The 14,364-nt window shown below is 55.4% G+C and overlaps 3 protein-coding genes across 3 annotated transcripts; 2 read left to right on the forward strand and 1 right to left on the reverse strand.

Annotated features, from left to right (window-relative positions):
* Window positions 1–309: 309 nt before the first annotated feature.
* Window positions 310–6,540, forward strand: HER10_EVM0009558 (uncharacterized protein). Its single transcript, XM_035479043.1, has 6 exons — window positions 310–455; window positions 559–625; window positions 701–813; window positions 864–2,638; window positions 2,834–2,932; window positions 3,645–6,540. Exons 1-6 carry the CDS (start codon window positions 412–414, stop codon window positions 6,089–6,091), a joined length of 4,545 nt encoding a protein of 1,514 aa, XP_035329877.1. The 5' UTR covers window positions 310–411; the 3' UTR covers window positions 6,092–6,540.
* Window positions 6,541–6,649: 109 nt separating this feature from the next.
* HER10_EVM0010971 (ion channel protein) lies at window positions 6,650–10,102 on the reverse strand. The gene is made up of 2 exons (XM_035480415.1): window positions 8,955–10,102; window positions 6,650–8,849 (listed from the first exon to the last, which is right to left on the reverse strand). The coding sequence occupies exons 1-2, from the start codon at window positions 9,230–9,232 to the stop codon at window positions 6,833–6,835; spliced, it is 2,295 nt and encodes a 764-aa protein (XP_035330049.1). The 5' UTR covers window positions 9,233–10,102; the 3' UTR covers window positions 6,650–6,832.
* A 273-nt stretch (window positions 10,103–10,375) lies between these two features.
* On the forward strand, window positions 10,376–12,019 carry HER10_EVM0008420 (uncharacterized protein). Its single transcript, XM_035477943.1, has 2 exons — window positions 10,376–10,645; window positions 10,701–12,019. Exons 1-2 carry the CDS (start codon window positions 10,506–10,508, stop codon window positions 11,866–11,868), a joined length of 1,308 nt encoding a protein of 435 aa, XP_035329738.1. The 5' UTR covers window positions 10,376–10,505; the 3' UTR covers window positions 11,869–12,019.
* Window positions 12,020–14,364: the final 2,345 nt, after the last annotated feature.

Below are 14,364 nucleotides of genomic sequence, written 5' to 3' on the forward strand. Positions count from 1 at the left end.
AAGAACTCAAAGTTTTGGTTAAAATACAATTGCCAATATTGTGCACCTTTCTGAAATTTGTGATTTCCTTTCAAAAATCCAAGCAACCGCCCCTGCCGTTACTCAAGAGCGTTCTTTCCTTCACAATTGCCCAAGCGACTGGGAGGGGTGGATCTAAATTCTGCTGACTTGCAATATTCTCGGTCCCTTGATTGGCTTGTCATTGGTGTTCAGCACGTGACGGCATCCAGTGGGTCCATCTTACCTAAGACACCACGCTCTAGTGCAGCAGACGACCCATCCGAGAAAGGCTTTGGCTTCACCTCTGTCTGGTATTGAACAACTTCCCTCTCCTAACCACCTCCACTCACAAATCGAAACCCAACCTTCCCGCAACCCCACGAAATATACCTACCGCCACAGATCGTCGCCATGGCACCCCAAGACACATTCATCGACGAGGAGGATGATACATGGTATGTTACTTTACTTCTGACCTCGCGCGCATCTTGCTTGCATGCAACTCATGCGTGAGACCTTGAGGCGTTGGGCATCGTGAACTGACTCTCTCCACTACAGCCCGTTATGTATCGAGGAGTTCGACCTTTCAGATCGGAATTTCCGACCATGCCCTTGCGGCTACCAGGTACGGCAACAGCGACTTCCATATTCCATCGTTTCTGCCTCGGACGAAGAACCTCGACCTCTAACAGTTTCATAGGTGTGCCAGTTCTGCTTCAACAATATCAAGAACAACATGAACGGCCTGTGTCCTGCATGCCGAAGACCTTATGACGAGAAGACAATCCAGTGGAAGGTTGTCACTACGGAAGAGTGTGTACCCCTCCTACCACCTTGGTCGACGCCACGCTGACAAACACTAGGGTCGCCGAGTTCCGAGCAAACATCCAGAAGAACCAGAAGAAGCGAGCTGTTGAACAAAAGCAGAAGGAGGTTCAGAAGCGCGAGGTTGAGAAGGAAAATCGCAAAAACCTCATCGGCGTCCGGGTCGTTCAGAAGAACCTGGTTTACGTGACCGGCCTGACACCCACAGTGCGAGAGGACGAATTACTCAAGACGCTTCGCAAGCCCGAATTCTTCGGTCAATACGGCAACATCCTGAAAATCTCGATTAGCAGTCGGAAGAGCCAGGACGGCCAACACCAGTCTCTCGGAATTTATGTGACTTTCGAGAAGAAGGAAGACGCCCAACGTTGCATCCAAGCTGTCAACGGTTCCCAGAATGGCGACCGCGTTCTCAGAGCCCAGCTCGGTACGACCAAGTACTGCTCGGCCTGGCTGCGGCACGAGCAGTGCACCAACAGGCAGTGCATGTTCTTGCATGAGCTGGGTGACGAGGAGGACAGCTACACTAGACAGGATCTATCCTCGATGAACAGCATCAGCTCTCAGCGGCCCCTCCCTGGAGGTGGTTCCTCGAGCAGCGGTGGCGGACCGTCTCGCACCGCTTCTCGACAACAGAATACCGCACCGCCTGCGGCTCCCGCTTCTCAACCCATGGCACGATCGTCAAGCAAGGACGGCTCCGAGAATGGCGGCGACGGACCAGCTCTGCCTGCCTCTGCCAACTGGGCAAGAAATCCTCAGCGCAGCCGCAGGGGAAGCCACGCCACTAGCGGCGCCGCTTCAAGCCCTGCAATCTCGACAGCTCTCCCCGTCACCACCGAGGCAGTACCCGAGGCCATTGACGAGACCCCCTCGAGAAAGGAAACCCCCGCACCCCCGACCGAGACCAAGGCCCCGAAGCCGACCGCTCCTGCTGACAACCGAAAGTCCAACAGCCTTCCAGAGAATCTGCTTAGACAGCTGCTCAAGGCTATGCAGGGCTGCCCTTTCTCATACAACGCGCCGGATACGAACCAGATCGAGACCATTTACCCTCCCATGTTCGACACCCGCGGAGGCGAGAAGAGAAGAGCCATGCGCGAAGAAGAGGAGTCGCGCCTCGGCGTGGAACAGGAGCAACAATCCGAGCCTCAAGAGGCCTCGGAAGGCGAGCCGGAGACTGGGGGCAGTCTAGCGCTCGGCGGCGAGCCCGAAGACCGAGATGTTGCGCGCGACGTCGTCTTCGAGCAGCGTAGACCTGGCACTCAGCCTCCCATCCAGCGCAACAACAACGACGGCCCTTTCGGTCCTGTACTTGGCTCTGGATTCGGTCAAGCTTCCGTCTCTGCTAGTTCTGTTGGTGGCAGCCGGTCCATGACGCCTCAACAACAGCTCTTCGTTCGATCTCAGAGCGGCTTCGGCGATCACCTGCCTCCTGGGATCCCAACTGCGCAGCCTTCTGCGGTTCAGCAACAAGGTGGCGGCCACAACAGACAAGGATCTAGGTTCAGCTTTGCTAATGACACCGCCGGCACTTCAGCTTCAGTCAAGGTTGCCGCCAACCCAAGAATCATGGCCCAGCAGACGGCCATGATGCCTTCCGCTTTCCACTCGCAGCCAGGCAGCCAGTATTATGCATCCTCCATGCCCGGACCTCCTCCAGGTCTCAAGTCGACAGGAACTCCGCCAAACATGTTTGGACAGGGCCAGTTCGGTGGCGCCTTCGGTGCGACTTCCAAGGATTCCGCCGAGCTTCTCCAGACGTTGATTCGGGGTCGGGGAACCAATGGACAGGGTCATGATGCTGGTAAGCGTGAGTACATGTTATCTTCTTTCTCTAATCAGTACCCATCCTCTACCTCCTCCACCCCAGCTCCTGCTTCGGGCCTCCTGGCGTCGCTCTACGGTAACCAGCCTGGAGCATTCCAAGACTTCGGTCCCAAGCAGAAGAAGAAGGGGAAGAAGCACAGACATGCTAACACTTCCTCCTCTGGAGGAGGTGGTCTAGTTGATCTTGCGGACCCGAGTATCCTGCAAGCGAGAATGCAACACCAGTCGCAGAGCAACGCCGGAGTCGGACAGGGACTGTTCGGTGGACAGAGCCAAGGTGGGTACAACCCGAACATGATGTACAATACGCGTTTCCCAGGCGCAGGCTGGTAGCCTCGAGAGACAACGCGATAGATGAGGTGTCGGTGTTGGTCGTTTACGGGTTTTGTTTTACACTTCATGTATCATGAGGGGGAGGGCGTCGCGGCATATCACAGGCGGACGACCGCTCTTCAAAGGGACCGAGAGCGCACCGCACATTACACACGCATTGATTCAGCGAGCATTGCGGAAAACATCAGGGCTGCTCAGGGGAGAGTGGCAAAGGGTTGCATTTGGCGTCGCTTCACGTTTTCTTCTGGGCAAGCAAGGACCGACACCTACACTTCGTCTCGGCATTATACCTCTTTTTTCATTTGGGACCGCACGTCGTCATGGTTAATGGGGTCACGTCAGTCAGGCAAGCCATCATCGTCTTCCAGTCGCCTCAATGTACGTTAACTCGCAGACCGTCCTCCGGTTATGAGGATGGGGGTGGCACAAGGACCAATATAGCACGTTGCTCATACTTACCGCTCGTTTGTCCTCGCAAATCATCATGGAAGACGATGATGGCAGCCGTGACTTGTCTTGTTCCTGTAAACATTTGTCCATGTATATAAACTGTTGTCTCTCGTGCTGCTACCATGCTTTATTGTCTCTTATTTTCCTTACTTGTCTTCAAGGAAAACACCACTTCTAGGGAACCCCTTGGCTAACTGGTTCCCTAGATGACGATCTCTTTTCGCTCGACGATGAGGCCACTCTATCGGTAGACAAACTGGTCTCTGACGACCCCCTGCCGAGCTATGTCGGTACCCTGGGCGGACTATCACGACCAGCAGCTCCGACTCCTCCACCTGGTCTCGGCCCTCCACAGAGAACCGCATCGCCGGCTCCACGACAAGCACCAATCCCCGTAATACCAGTCACGCCACTGACGCCCTCGGCTCCCAAGCCGGCAGTCCCGACTATGGCTAATATCGTGCGGACTGGCACACCAGATCAGGCTTCTCGCAAGAAAGCCGGTGGGACAGAAGCCAAGAAGAACATCAAAGCCTTGGCTGTTGAGAGTGGGCTAGCAAAGGACATTGCCTCTCAGGCATCTCCCTCCAAGGGGAAGTCTGTTTTGCAGTTGCAGGAAGAGGATTTCCCAGCACTTGGAAACGTCCCACGGCCTGCGACCCCAGCAAAGTCAGCAGCTGCAACTCCAAAGATAGCCCCAGCGAGCATCAAGAAGTCCCAACCGGCAGAGGCTGCGACGCCGGCTTCAGGTCCATCCCCCGTGCTGGCTGTTGAAGCGCCCAAAACTACAAAGGCTACGGAGAAGCCTGTACCGGGTATCTTGAACATTGCCGCCGCTACCAGTGCAGCTCAGGCCAAGCAACCAGAGACCACTACCACGGAGCAATCTGACGTCTCGGCCTTCCCAGCGTTGCCAACACCAACGACTGCCAGTGTAGCATCGCCTATCGCGAGAGCGGCGCCCAAGACTTTGCGAGTTGTACCGACGCCCAAAGCCGAAGTGCCGCCAGCTCTACCATCAGGTGCCGCATTTTCTGCGGCGGCCAGGGCTGTTTCTTCCGCCTCTGGACGTCCTGGAACACCGGCTAGCGAAATCATCAGCGATAGTGCCTCTATCGTCTCCGCATCTGTGTCTGCTTCTCGTACCAGCTCACCACCCCCTACCAGAGTGGGAACCGCACCTGTTCGCAACACAACAAAGAGCCAGCAGCGCAAGCAGCGAAAGGAGGCGCACAAGGAGCAGTCCGCTTCCATTACTGTTGCGCCCAAAGTCGTGGAAACCGAAGAGCAGGCTCCCATTCTCGGACGCAAGAAGAAGCAGAAGAAGGAAAAGCCGGTCACATCGGCTCCCACACCAGTCAAGAAGCCCGTCGAGCGTGTCGCCACCCCGCCCCCTCCTCCCAAGGAGCCAACTCCGCCTCCCAAACCTATCGTCGAGAGGACGGTGGTGGACCTACCCCCTCCCAAGGGCAAGGCTGCGAAGCAAGCCGCCAAGATGGCCAAGGCAGCGGAGGAGAAGGGCAAGAGTAAAGAAGGAACACCTTCAACGCCGACACCACCGCCTCCTGCACCCACAGCTGTTGCTGTGCCAGAGGAGTCTCAGGATATTGCCGACAACCCGAATACCTTTCCCGAGGTTGTCTACCATGCCCTGCATGAAGCGGGCGAAGTTCCCACCGCGGAACTACTTGCCCTCCTCAAGCCTTTCCTCGACGCTCACTCTCGCTTTGACAGGCCTTCCGCTGCGACCCTGAGCAATAACCCGCCTCCTACGGCTACGACCAAGAATATGGTGTCCGAGGCAGATCATGCTATCCTACTGACTGGTCAGCCGGTGCGCAAGATCATGGAAGGTCAGCGTGTACTCATTACGCCCAACGGGGATTGCCTGAGAAACCTCACCGAAGAGGAAGAAGGCAGATATCTAGCGCTTCAAAAGTCTGTAGCAGTTGGTAGTGACCAGCCCGACAGCTTTGTTGCGCCCCGTCATCAGGCCCGTCCGGGTGGCTTCTCCCTGATCAAGGGCAGAGCGGTACCCAACGGGCCCCCATCCTACTTCCCGCCCTCGCCCAACGCACAAAAGATGTTCTCCGATGATCCTGTCAATAAGATTCAGCGTGAAGAGGCCATCAGCTACATCAACCAGTTTGTTCTCCCGCGACTCAACTTGGGTAACACCAACCTGTTCCCGGGCAGCTGGAAATCTGCGCCTGGTGCCAAGGACGCCTTGTCTGCACGGGAAACAGCCGCCGCCAGCCTGAACTCCCTCGCTCCATACATTTATGGACACGACGCAGCAGCGGGCGCAGGCATCTACTCCGCCGAGAGCGGCGGCTCAGGCAAGGACATTCCTGAGGACGAGACACCGTTTGGCGGCCTGGACTCGCCACAGCACCAGCAGGGTAGCGAGGGCTTCGTCACCGACGCCTCCCCTTCCACCATGGCGGCGGCCGCCGCACAGGTGGACGCCCAGCAGAGAACTGGGGCTGCGCACCCTAAGTTGCCTGGCACACCACTCAATGCCATGTCGCTCATGAGTGTCGAGGACGCCGAGTCGGCGCTGGGTATTGCGCGCAAGGAGACGGAGAAGCTTGAGAAGGGGCTGAATCAGGCTATGAAGCGTAACCGCCGTCTTCTCCTCGGCAGCAGATGACTAGCCGTGAGTCTTTTGGATCTCGTGGAGCGAGTCGTTGTGGCTGTCGCCGTGCAGACCCTGGTGCTGGGGGTCGGCGTGTTTGGGACCGTGGTGGATTTGCTTTCTGGCGTTGGTGGAAGTGGAATGAGATGGTGAAGCTTCTTTGACTTCTTGAATAGGAGAACAATACCGTTAACAAGATGAAGGTGGAGAAGACTACCTTCTGGACATACAGAGGAGGGGTTCTGTTGGATGTTCCTTTCAAAAGCGTTTGGAGAAAGCGTTTTGATATGAGCATGTTTTTTTGCTGCATGCTCGGATACGTGTAGCGGTAGTGTATGTATATTTGTATTCTTGAGAAAGGCAATGCCCTAGGACTACTGGCATACCAGATAACCTTTTCCACGGTTGGAGGCTTCTGCAGCCTCACGTGGGGATGGATAAAACTTAATGATACTGATACCCCCCCTTCTCGCTATGAGATATCAAGGTTATTCTTTGTGTGTCTGGCCTGTGTGACGCGTGATCTTGTGGATTGGGTTGCTTTTACTTGACACGAATCTGATGTGGATGGTGTTCAAGGCTTTGTTATTATGCTATCTCTTTTGTGTATGTATGTTGTATAGATCATGAAAAAGTAGCTATCCTCTCATGTATGGGTACTAAGTGTGATGAAATATCTGAACCGGCTAAAGTGTTTCCAAAGCTTACATACGCGGTGGCATCGCAATACAAATGACAATTCAGAAAGGGGGGGTATCACGATCTCAACAACCCATCAACCTCATCCCTCCCCTTCCTCTCATCAGCCAGATCCCGCTCCCGGTCCACCGTACTCTTCTTCTCAAGCTCCTCGCCGCGCACGACATCAAGCTCGTCCCGCAGCTTCTCGGTAAGCTTCTCCAGGATCCACTCGCACTCCTCCTGGCTGCCCATCAGCGGCGACTGCGACCCGACCCAGGACCACTTATCCTCGTCGGGGCACTCCGCCTCCGTGTGCTCTGCGTTTTCCTCATCGACAACCCCGTTCCGCCGTTGTTTCTTGGCTGCCTTTTTCGCCTTCTTTTTCGAGTGGATGTGCGGGCGCGCCTTGCGGTGCGTGGCGGAGCTGGATTCGTCTTCGCCTATGAGTTTGAGGTACCACGCCCACTCGGCAAAGGTGTACCGCCGCGCGGGCTTCTCTTTGGCGTGTTGCCGGACGGCGGCGATCTCGGAGATGAGGAGGAAGTGGTAGTCTGCGCGGGAGGCTGGGAGGGCGGAGGTGGGATCTCGGACGCGGGAGAAGGGGCGGCGGCGGCGGGTCGTGTTGGTGTTGTTGTTCGTGTTGTTGGTGGTAATCTGGCGGTCACGGGGTGATGGGCGGGCTTGGGCGTCTTTTGGTTCTGGTGAGAATGGTGGAGGGGCGCGGGAGGTTTCGCGGTCTAGGACGGTGGAGTAGGCTTCTGTCTCGTCGCTTTCTTCGTCGTTATCGTCGTCGTCGTTTTCTTCCCGACGTATGCGGTGGGCGTTGGAGAGGAAGCCTGGCGGGAGCGCGTCGTCTTCGCCATCCGAGTCTTCATCCGAGTCCTCGTCGGCGGGGTGGAAGAGGAAGCCGCAGGTGAGGCGGTGGAGGACGGACATTAGATCCTTGTGAAATCCGCGCTCGCCGGGAAGGATGGTGATGTTGCCGAGTTCGAGTGTGGCGTCTCGGACGGCCTTCACGACGGTGTCGCCGGCGTTGGAGATCATGACCGTCATGGTGGGTAGGGCGAGGAGGGACCAGAAGACGAAGAAGGCTTTGCCCGAGTTGGAGACGGGGGTGCGGTCGCCGTAGCCTATCGTCGTGAGAGTGACAAAGGCAAAGTAGAAGCCCTCGAAATAGGACCAATTCTGGTAAGGGCGCTCGCACTCCTGAAAGACCTTTGCGCCGACGAGCCAGAGGACGAGCCAGGAGGAGAAGGAGACGGACATGGCCATCCAGCGGCGGCGGGTCGAGGCTTGGTGCTGGATCTTGCGCATGAGGTTGAACTCTTCCTCGCGGCGCTCGAGCTCCGTGCCGGGTAGAGAGGGAGAAGAGGTAGCGGACGCGGAGGTGTCGTTGGTGTCCGGGTGGATGGGCTTCAGGATCTCGTCTTTGCCCTTGCGTGTCATTGTGCGGATGAGTTGGCGGCGCTTCTTTTCCACCATGCGGGCGTCGAGCCTGCGGCGGCCGCGCTCGAGGACGAGGCTTCGAATTGAGCCGATGACGAGACCGAGAGAGATGACGCCGACGAGGGCGTAGGGAATGAGGAGGGCGCGGCCGAGGGGCGATGCGGCAGCGAAGTCGCCGAAACCGACGGTGAAGAGGGTGACCTGGGCCCAGTAGACGGCGTCGAGGTAGGACCAACTCTCAATAGTAGAGAAGACGAGGGCGCCGACGAGCAGGTAGCAGAGGAAGAGGATGGTCTGGAGCATGAGGGTGCGCTGGGCAGTGGTGAGCTGGAAGTCCTTTGCGTAGTGGCTGGTGGCGGCGCCGTAGACGGTGACGACCATGAGGGAGGCCGTGACGAAGTAGAGAATGGCGGCGAACATGCCGTAGTAGAAGGCTTGGGAGAAGATGTACTCCTCGGCGGGCTCGATCACCAAGGGGCCAGCGGCGGTGGCGTTGAGGGCGACGAGGCAGATGGCGGACATGTACCAGCCTACGATGGTGATGGGTTGGGCGAGAGAGAAGCGGACGCGGCGGGCCATGTTGAGGAGGAGAAAGACGTTTGAGATGATTGCTATCGCCAGCTGGATGGCGTTAACAATGATGAGCCTGCAAACATCGTTAGCCTCATGTCAGTGTTGATACATGGCTCACACATGGGAAGTGTGAGGAATCGTGAACAACACGAATGTCTGGATGAGACGGGGGTCTAACCATTTCGGATCCGGCTCAAAAGCGGCGGTGGTGATGTCGGTGCCGGGCGGGTAGTGCTGTCGCCAAGGCCGGACGAGGGCGCAGATACTGAACGCCGAGGCAACGGGGCCGAGAGTGCCGGCGATCATGGGAAACGCGGAGGAGGCGAACCACCACCGGCTCGGGTCGAGGTGTGCGACATCGTTGGCGAAGCGCTTCTCGCTGCTCCGGGGATTCTTGGACTGCTCGAGCTGGCCGATGCGCTCGTCAATGTTATCGCCCAGGTCGGCGTCGTTCATGGCGGCGTCGAGGTTGGGTCGAGCGGCAAGCCGCGCGGGGCAGATGAGCGGGTGCGGTGTGGTGGATCCGCCGAAGGTGAAGGCATTCCCGGCTGCTGCAAGCTACCTAGGTAAGATTTCTCAGGAACACGACGCTAGAGTCTTCTGGACGATTATCTTGACAGTTCTTGGCCGTAGTTGATAACTATGTTGAAGAAGAGGGGAATTCTCGAAATCTCCTTTTTCTCATCGAGGTTGAGGATCCATAGAGTCGGGAGTCTAGACTCCTGAAAGTACTACTGGTATCCGTGCTAGCCGGGGTGCCCCAGACGGAGGGGGATGAAGGCACTTCGCGATGACGTCTGTTTGGGGGAAGCCGAAGAGGGTGTGCACTCGCGCCTTGTTTTTGCTCTCGTTTTTCTTCCTCTTCGCGTCTACTGATCAGATAACTGAGACACGTCAAAAGATGTGCTCCAATACGTAGCGAGGAACGCAACGGACGGGCGTTTTGTTGCGTGGCCTAGTTTAGATCGTAAACGGCCGGATGATCTCTGTCTGACCATCTCAGATTCTCGAGTGTGTGCTTCCCTCGCAAGATTCGGCGATCTTCTGTATTTGAAGAAATATTTGGCCGCCAGTTCCGCCGTGACCGTTTGCACCATTCGTCCTTGGCATTCAAACTTATATATATCTTTCTTCACTTGGCATGCAATATGCCCCCCGGATCGCATGTCGCCAACAGATTGGTGTCAATCATAAGACAGATCAGGTCACCCATGCCTACAGTAGGACAGAGCTCATGATCTCTCCCGAAACAGCGATCCCTTGGCTCCATTTCAGCGGTGGTTGCTCCGGCGCTTGGGGTCAAATTCTTGGGAGGTGCGGCGTGCCAGGACACAGTAGTAGTACGACGTAGACGCTACTGCAATAAAGTGGGAGTCGAAGGGGACCCTTGACCAAGAACTCGAAGCTTAGCAGAGGTGACGTGTGGGGGACAGTTTGCGGCGGTGCAAACACGAAGGCTGAAGAAATGGGAGATGATTGTGGTGTGGAGGAGACGGAATGGCCGCTGGTTGGTCCGAGGGTGGTCCATTTACATTTTAGTGAGAAAAAACGCGTCTGGGGAATGGCAGTTGGTTGTTTACTCGGATAACTTACTCACCCAAATCATACACTTACATCCAAGGTACTCACATGAGTATGAGTTTGTGAGTGAATGAGTGAGTGAGCGACCGACCAACTGGACATGAGTGTTTCAGTAGCTCGTCCTGCTATTGTCTTATATTCATAGACGATGAGAAGATGGCCGGCACCTTGGCTGTCGTCTCGTCTGCGCCCAACTCATGTCTTTCAACGAAGATGTTTCCATCTTGACAGGCCTGACATCGAGTCCGTCGATGTGCCTTGTCGCTCCTCAGGGGCCATCACAGTAGAGTATATCTCACTCCATCTCACCCGGTCATGACTTCTGTTTTAACGCAAATATCAGTCTTCACAATGTGAACCGTCATCCCACCGCAACTCCTTTGATGGTGTACATCCCGCCCTTCTCACCAACCCCGGGATACCTGACCCCCGTCCCCCACTTCCTCATGCCATACCCAACGGCCGTCATCAACTACCGATGGTCCCCGTCCCGGTCCGAGTCTCCGGTCTCCACCCCACCGGAAGCCGAACACGACCCAGAACCCGACTTCAACTTCACCACGCCTCTCACATGGCCCACTCCCTTGCACGACGTCCTCGCCGGCTACACCTGGATCACAGAAAACCTCCTACCCTCCGGCACCAACTCCCGCCGCGATATCTACGTCTACAGCTCACACGCCGGCGCCAGCATCGCCACCTCGCTAGCCCTCACCGAGTCCCACCACCACGCGCGCATGGCCGTCCGTGGACTGATCGCCTGGAACGGCATCTACAACTGGTCGATGTTCCTCCCGGACCACAAGATCAACAGGCCCGCCACCGCGCGCAGCAAGAAGCTCCCGCCGCGGCCTGAAGAAGGGTCGACGCTGCACATGCTGCAGATGAAGATGATAGATCTATTTCGCGCACCGGTAGACCTGTTCGACCCGTTTGTGAGCCCTAGTCTTCTCTTCCAGACGCCCGGCATGAACGCGCCGTCGAGCTTCCTACGGGCAGAGGCCGTGTCGTCGTTGCTGGAACGGCTTTCCTCTGTCAACTCGGACGTGAAGCCGGCTGATATCCTTGGCCTTACCGAAGGCTTGAGGATGGCAGCCCCGAGGCGGAGTGCGCTTGTGTTCCCGCCGAGAAAGTCGACGCTCAAGCTGCCTCACGCTTTGTTGCTTCATGATACCCCGACTGAACCTGTGACGAAGCGGAAGACGACGACGAGGAAAAGCAGCTTGGCATCTTCCATGGCAGGAGAACTCGCTTCTAGGACGGCGAGGAGACGGAAAGTGGCAGGGCACACGTTTGAGGCCCAGGCTACGGAGCTGGCAGGGTTGATGAGGCGGAGCTTGGAGAAGCTAGAGTTCAAGGCGAGGTTGCAGTGGGACGAGGGCTTTGACGTGGAAGCTGAGGCTGAGAGGCGGGTGACCGTCGTCGAGGTTGGTGAGAACAAGGGGCTTGAGCTTGGTGAACGTGGGGAGGATGCCATTGCGGAGTGGTTGGAGGACAGGATACGTTTGTGATACCCACTAATTCTCCTCTCAATTCTTTGTCTCCCCTTTGAAAGGCACCGATCAGGACTTATCATGGCGCAGCGGGCTTTTTGTTTCAAACGTTTTGTACGGCCATGGCATGGGGCATGTTGATGGTGCCGTAGCAAGACGTGGTCATCAGGGTGTTCACTCTGAGCTCTCAGTAGCCGGACCATCCACACAGTTTGAGGCTGTATATACCTTGGGTAGATAGACGACCGGGCTGTACGGCGGGAAGGTTTTGGATTGAACTGACATACCTTTCTTCCCAAGGCTGTGCGCAAGTTCACCTACCTGCCTCACCTACCTGCTCTACACCCGGATGTCTTTGCCATCTCCCGTCCATACCCTCATGAGGCGCTTCGACTCGCTTTGCTTTCACCAGATGAGGCGGTACCGCTAGACCAAGTGCACTTGGTCTAGTGGTATCACCTCAGCATGCTGAGAGAAAAAAAATATCCCGATCGGGCTCTCTCTGGTTGCCCCGCGTGACGCGCAAGTTCGAGCCTCGGCTGAAGTTGGGCGTGTACTATCTTTTGCATTTTTTTGTACTTCTTATTTCTTACCTACTTCTGTCGTAACATACGGTTGATGTATTAAAATTCACTCCGATTCATGTGAATTTTGGCTTTTTGGTTTAAGTCGTGGTTTCACAGTTTTGAGTAAGTGGTAATAATTGCGAATAGCCTCATATTATGATTATAGCGCTCGCCTTTTCCTGAGGCTAAGGACAAGCAGCCCACTAAGGTGAATCTGGGTGACTGTCGTAAGTAATTTGCTTAATGTCAAGGCGTGAATGGAATGCTCGGTGCATCTCTCAAGACGATGGCTCATTCTGGGCGAACGAGGACGCCTGCCCTCAGCTCTCACGCAAAATCTTCATTTCATTCTCCTAGATTCCCCTGAGCGACATCATAGCATAGATTTAATCTGTTTATTGCTGAATGGGTTGAATTCTGTATTTGTCGAATTGGGCAATGTTCACAGACTTTCGATAACATCTGGCAATGGCATATAGTACCTCTGAATGTTGGGACATTGCCAAGTAGGTGACCAAATTGACTTCCGCTCGACACATCCGACAAGTAGTTCTACCGCTGCTATCACCAGGGTTTATATCTATTACACAGAGTATATAGTATGGCGTACATAAGAAAGACTTTGATGCGAAAGAGGTAGTGATTATGATATGAGTGGTGTAAGGGGTACTTATCAATATGTATGGCAGGAAACCGATTTCATCACCCACTTGACTGCCATGGCCTACTCAGTTTTCTGGTTTATCAGACAACCCTTCGGTTCCCGCTTTTAACTCCTTGGCTGATATCGTCGTGTATCGCCGTTTCATTGAATACTCACTTGATGTTTGTTCCAGCTATGCCTTCGTTGATGACGGTCGCCCGTAGTGGCTGGGAGTAGTTCATGGCGTGTTGCGAAAATCACTGGGGGCAATTTCGCAATGGGTTTTCAATCGCCGGTTTATATTGCACAAACATACGTGTGATACATAAGAGATCCTTCACTCCTTCGAGCATAAACCGAGTGTATGCCTCTCCGCTGTCTCGATAACCGTGTGTTTCCGCTTCCAAATCGTGAATCCCTTCAAGTTCAACAAGTTGCCGAGCTAATCGTTGCTAGTTGAGCATTGCGGGTCCCGAAGGATCGATGCCCCATATCGCTTAGCCATATGGCTACGAGGATTGCCCACGGAAGAATGCGCAGTAGTATGGCCTGTCCATCCATATCCATGAATGTTCCCAGACATCCCCCGATCACGATTCCTGCCGCTATAACGGCGTCCTGATGTTTGTGTCTATGGTTCATGTGATACAACGTCGACGCTCCGATGCCATAGGTGATCAGGCCGACCATCAGCATTCTGGGTGTCGGGGTCGTGAGGATCCGGGTGATCTGCGCAGAAGGTATGCGTTAGCTAGTTTTTAGAAGATAGTACACTATGCCACGGACCATTTGTGTCATGGGGTTTCCCAAGAAGTTTCCTATCCCTGAGTGCCATCTCTCGCCGGATATCTCAGATCGGGCGGAAAGTCCAGCGTCCCAAGAAGTCGGAGATTCGAGAGGTTCTCGCGCCTGGCCAAGCACAGCGTTCTCCTTCAAAATGATCGAGCCAAAAATCGTCGCCATCTCTGCTGCCAACTTCGCCATGCGACTCTTTGGGTAGCTGGCAGATCTCTGCTTCCAGGCGCTAGGTGTCGAAGGCAAGGTTTTCAAGCCCAATTTTTCCACACAATTCATGGAGACAAGTGAAGGCCCGGATTCAACAGGCTGCGAATAATGTGCTGGTTGAACCCTGTCGAGAAGCTCAGCAATGCGAATTTCCCCCCATCGTGGAGCGGACAAGTCGCCTGGATCAGTCATTTCGTAGATGTTCGATGGGTCGTCTATAATTTTCGTCCCTGCAGCGTATCTCGAGTTGCTTCTTGTTGTTTTAGCAATGTTGCTGGCTGGTTCAACGCCTCTTCAGAA

Source organism: Colletotrichum scovillei (assembly GCF_011075155.1).
Source record: "Colletotrichum scovillei strain TJNH1 chromosome Unknown Contig00009, whole genome shotgun sequence".
Lineage (NCBI taxonomy): Eukaryota > Fungi > Ascomycota > Sordariomycetes > Glomerellales > Glomerellaceae > Colletotrichum > Colletotrichum scovillei.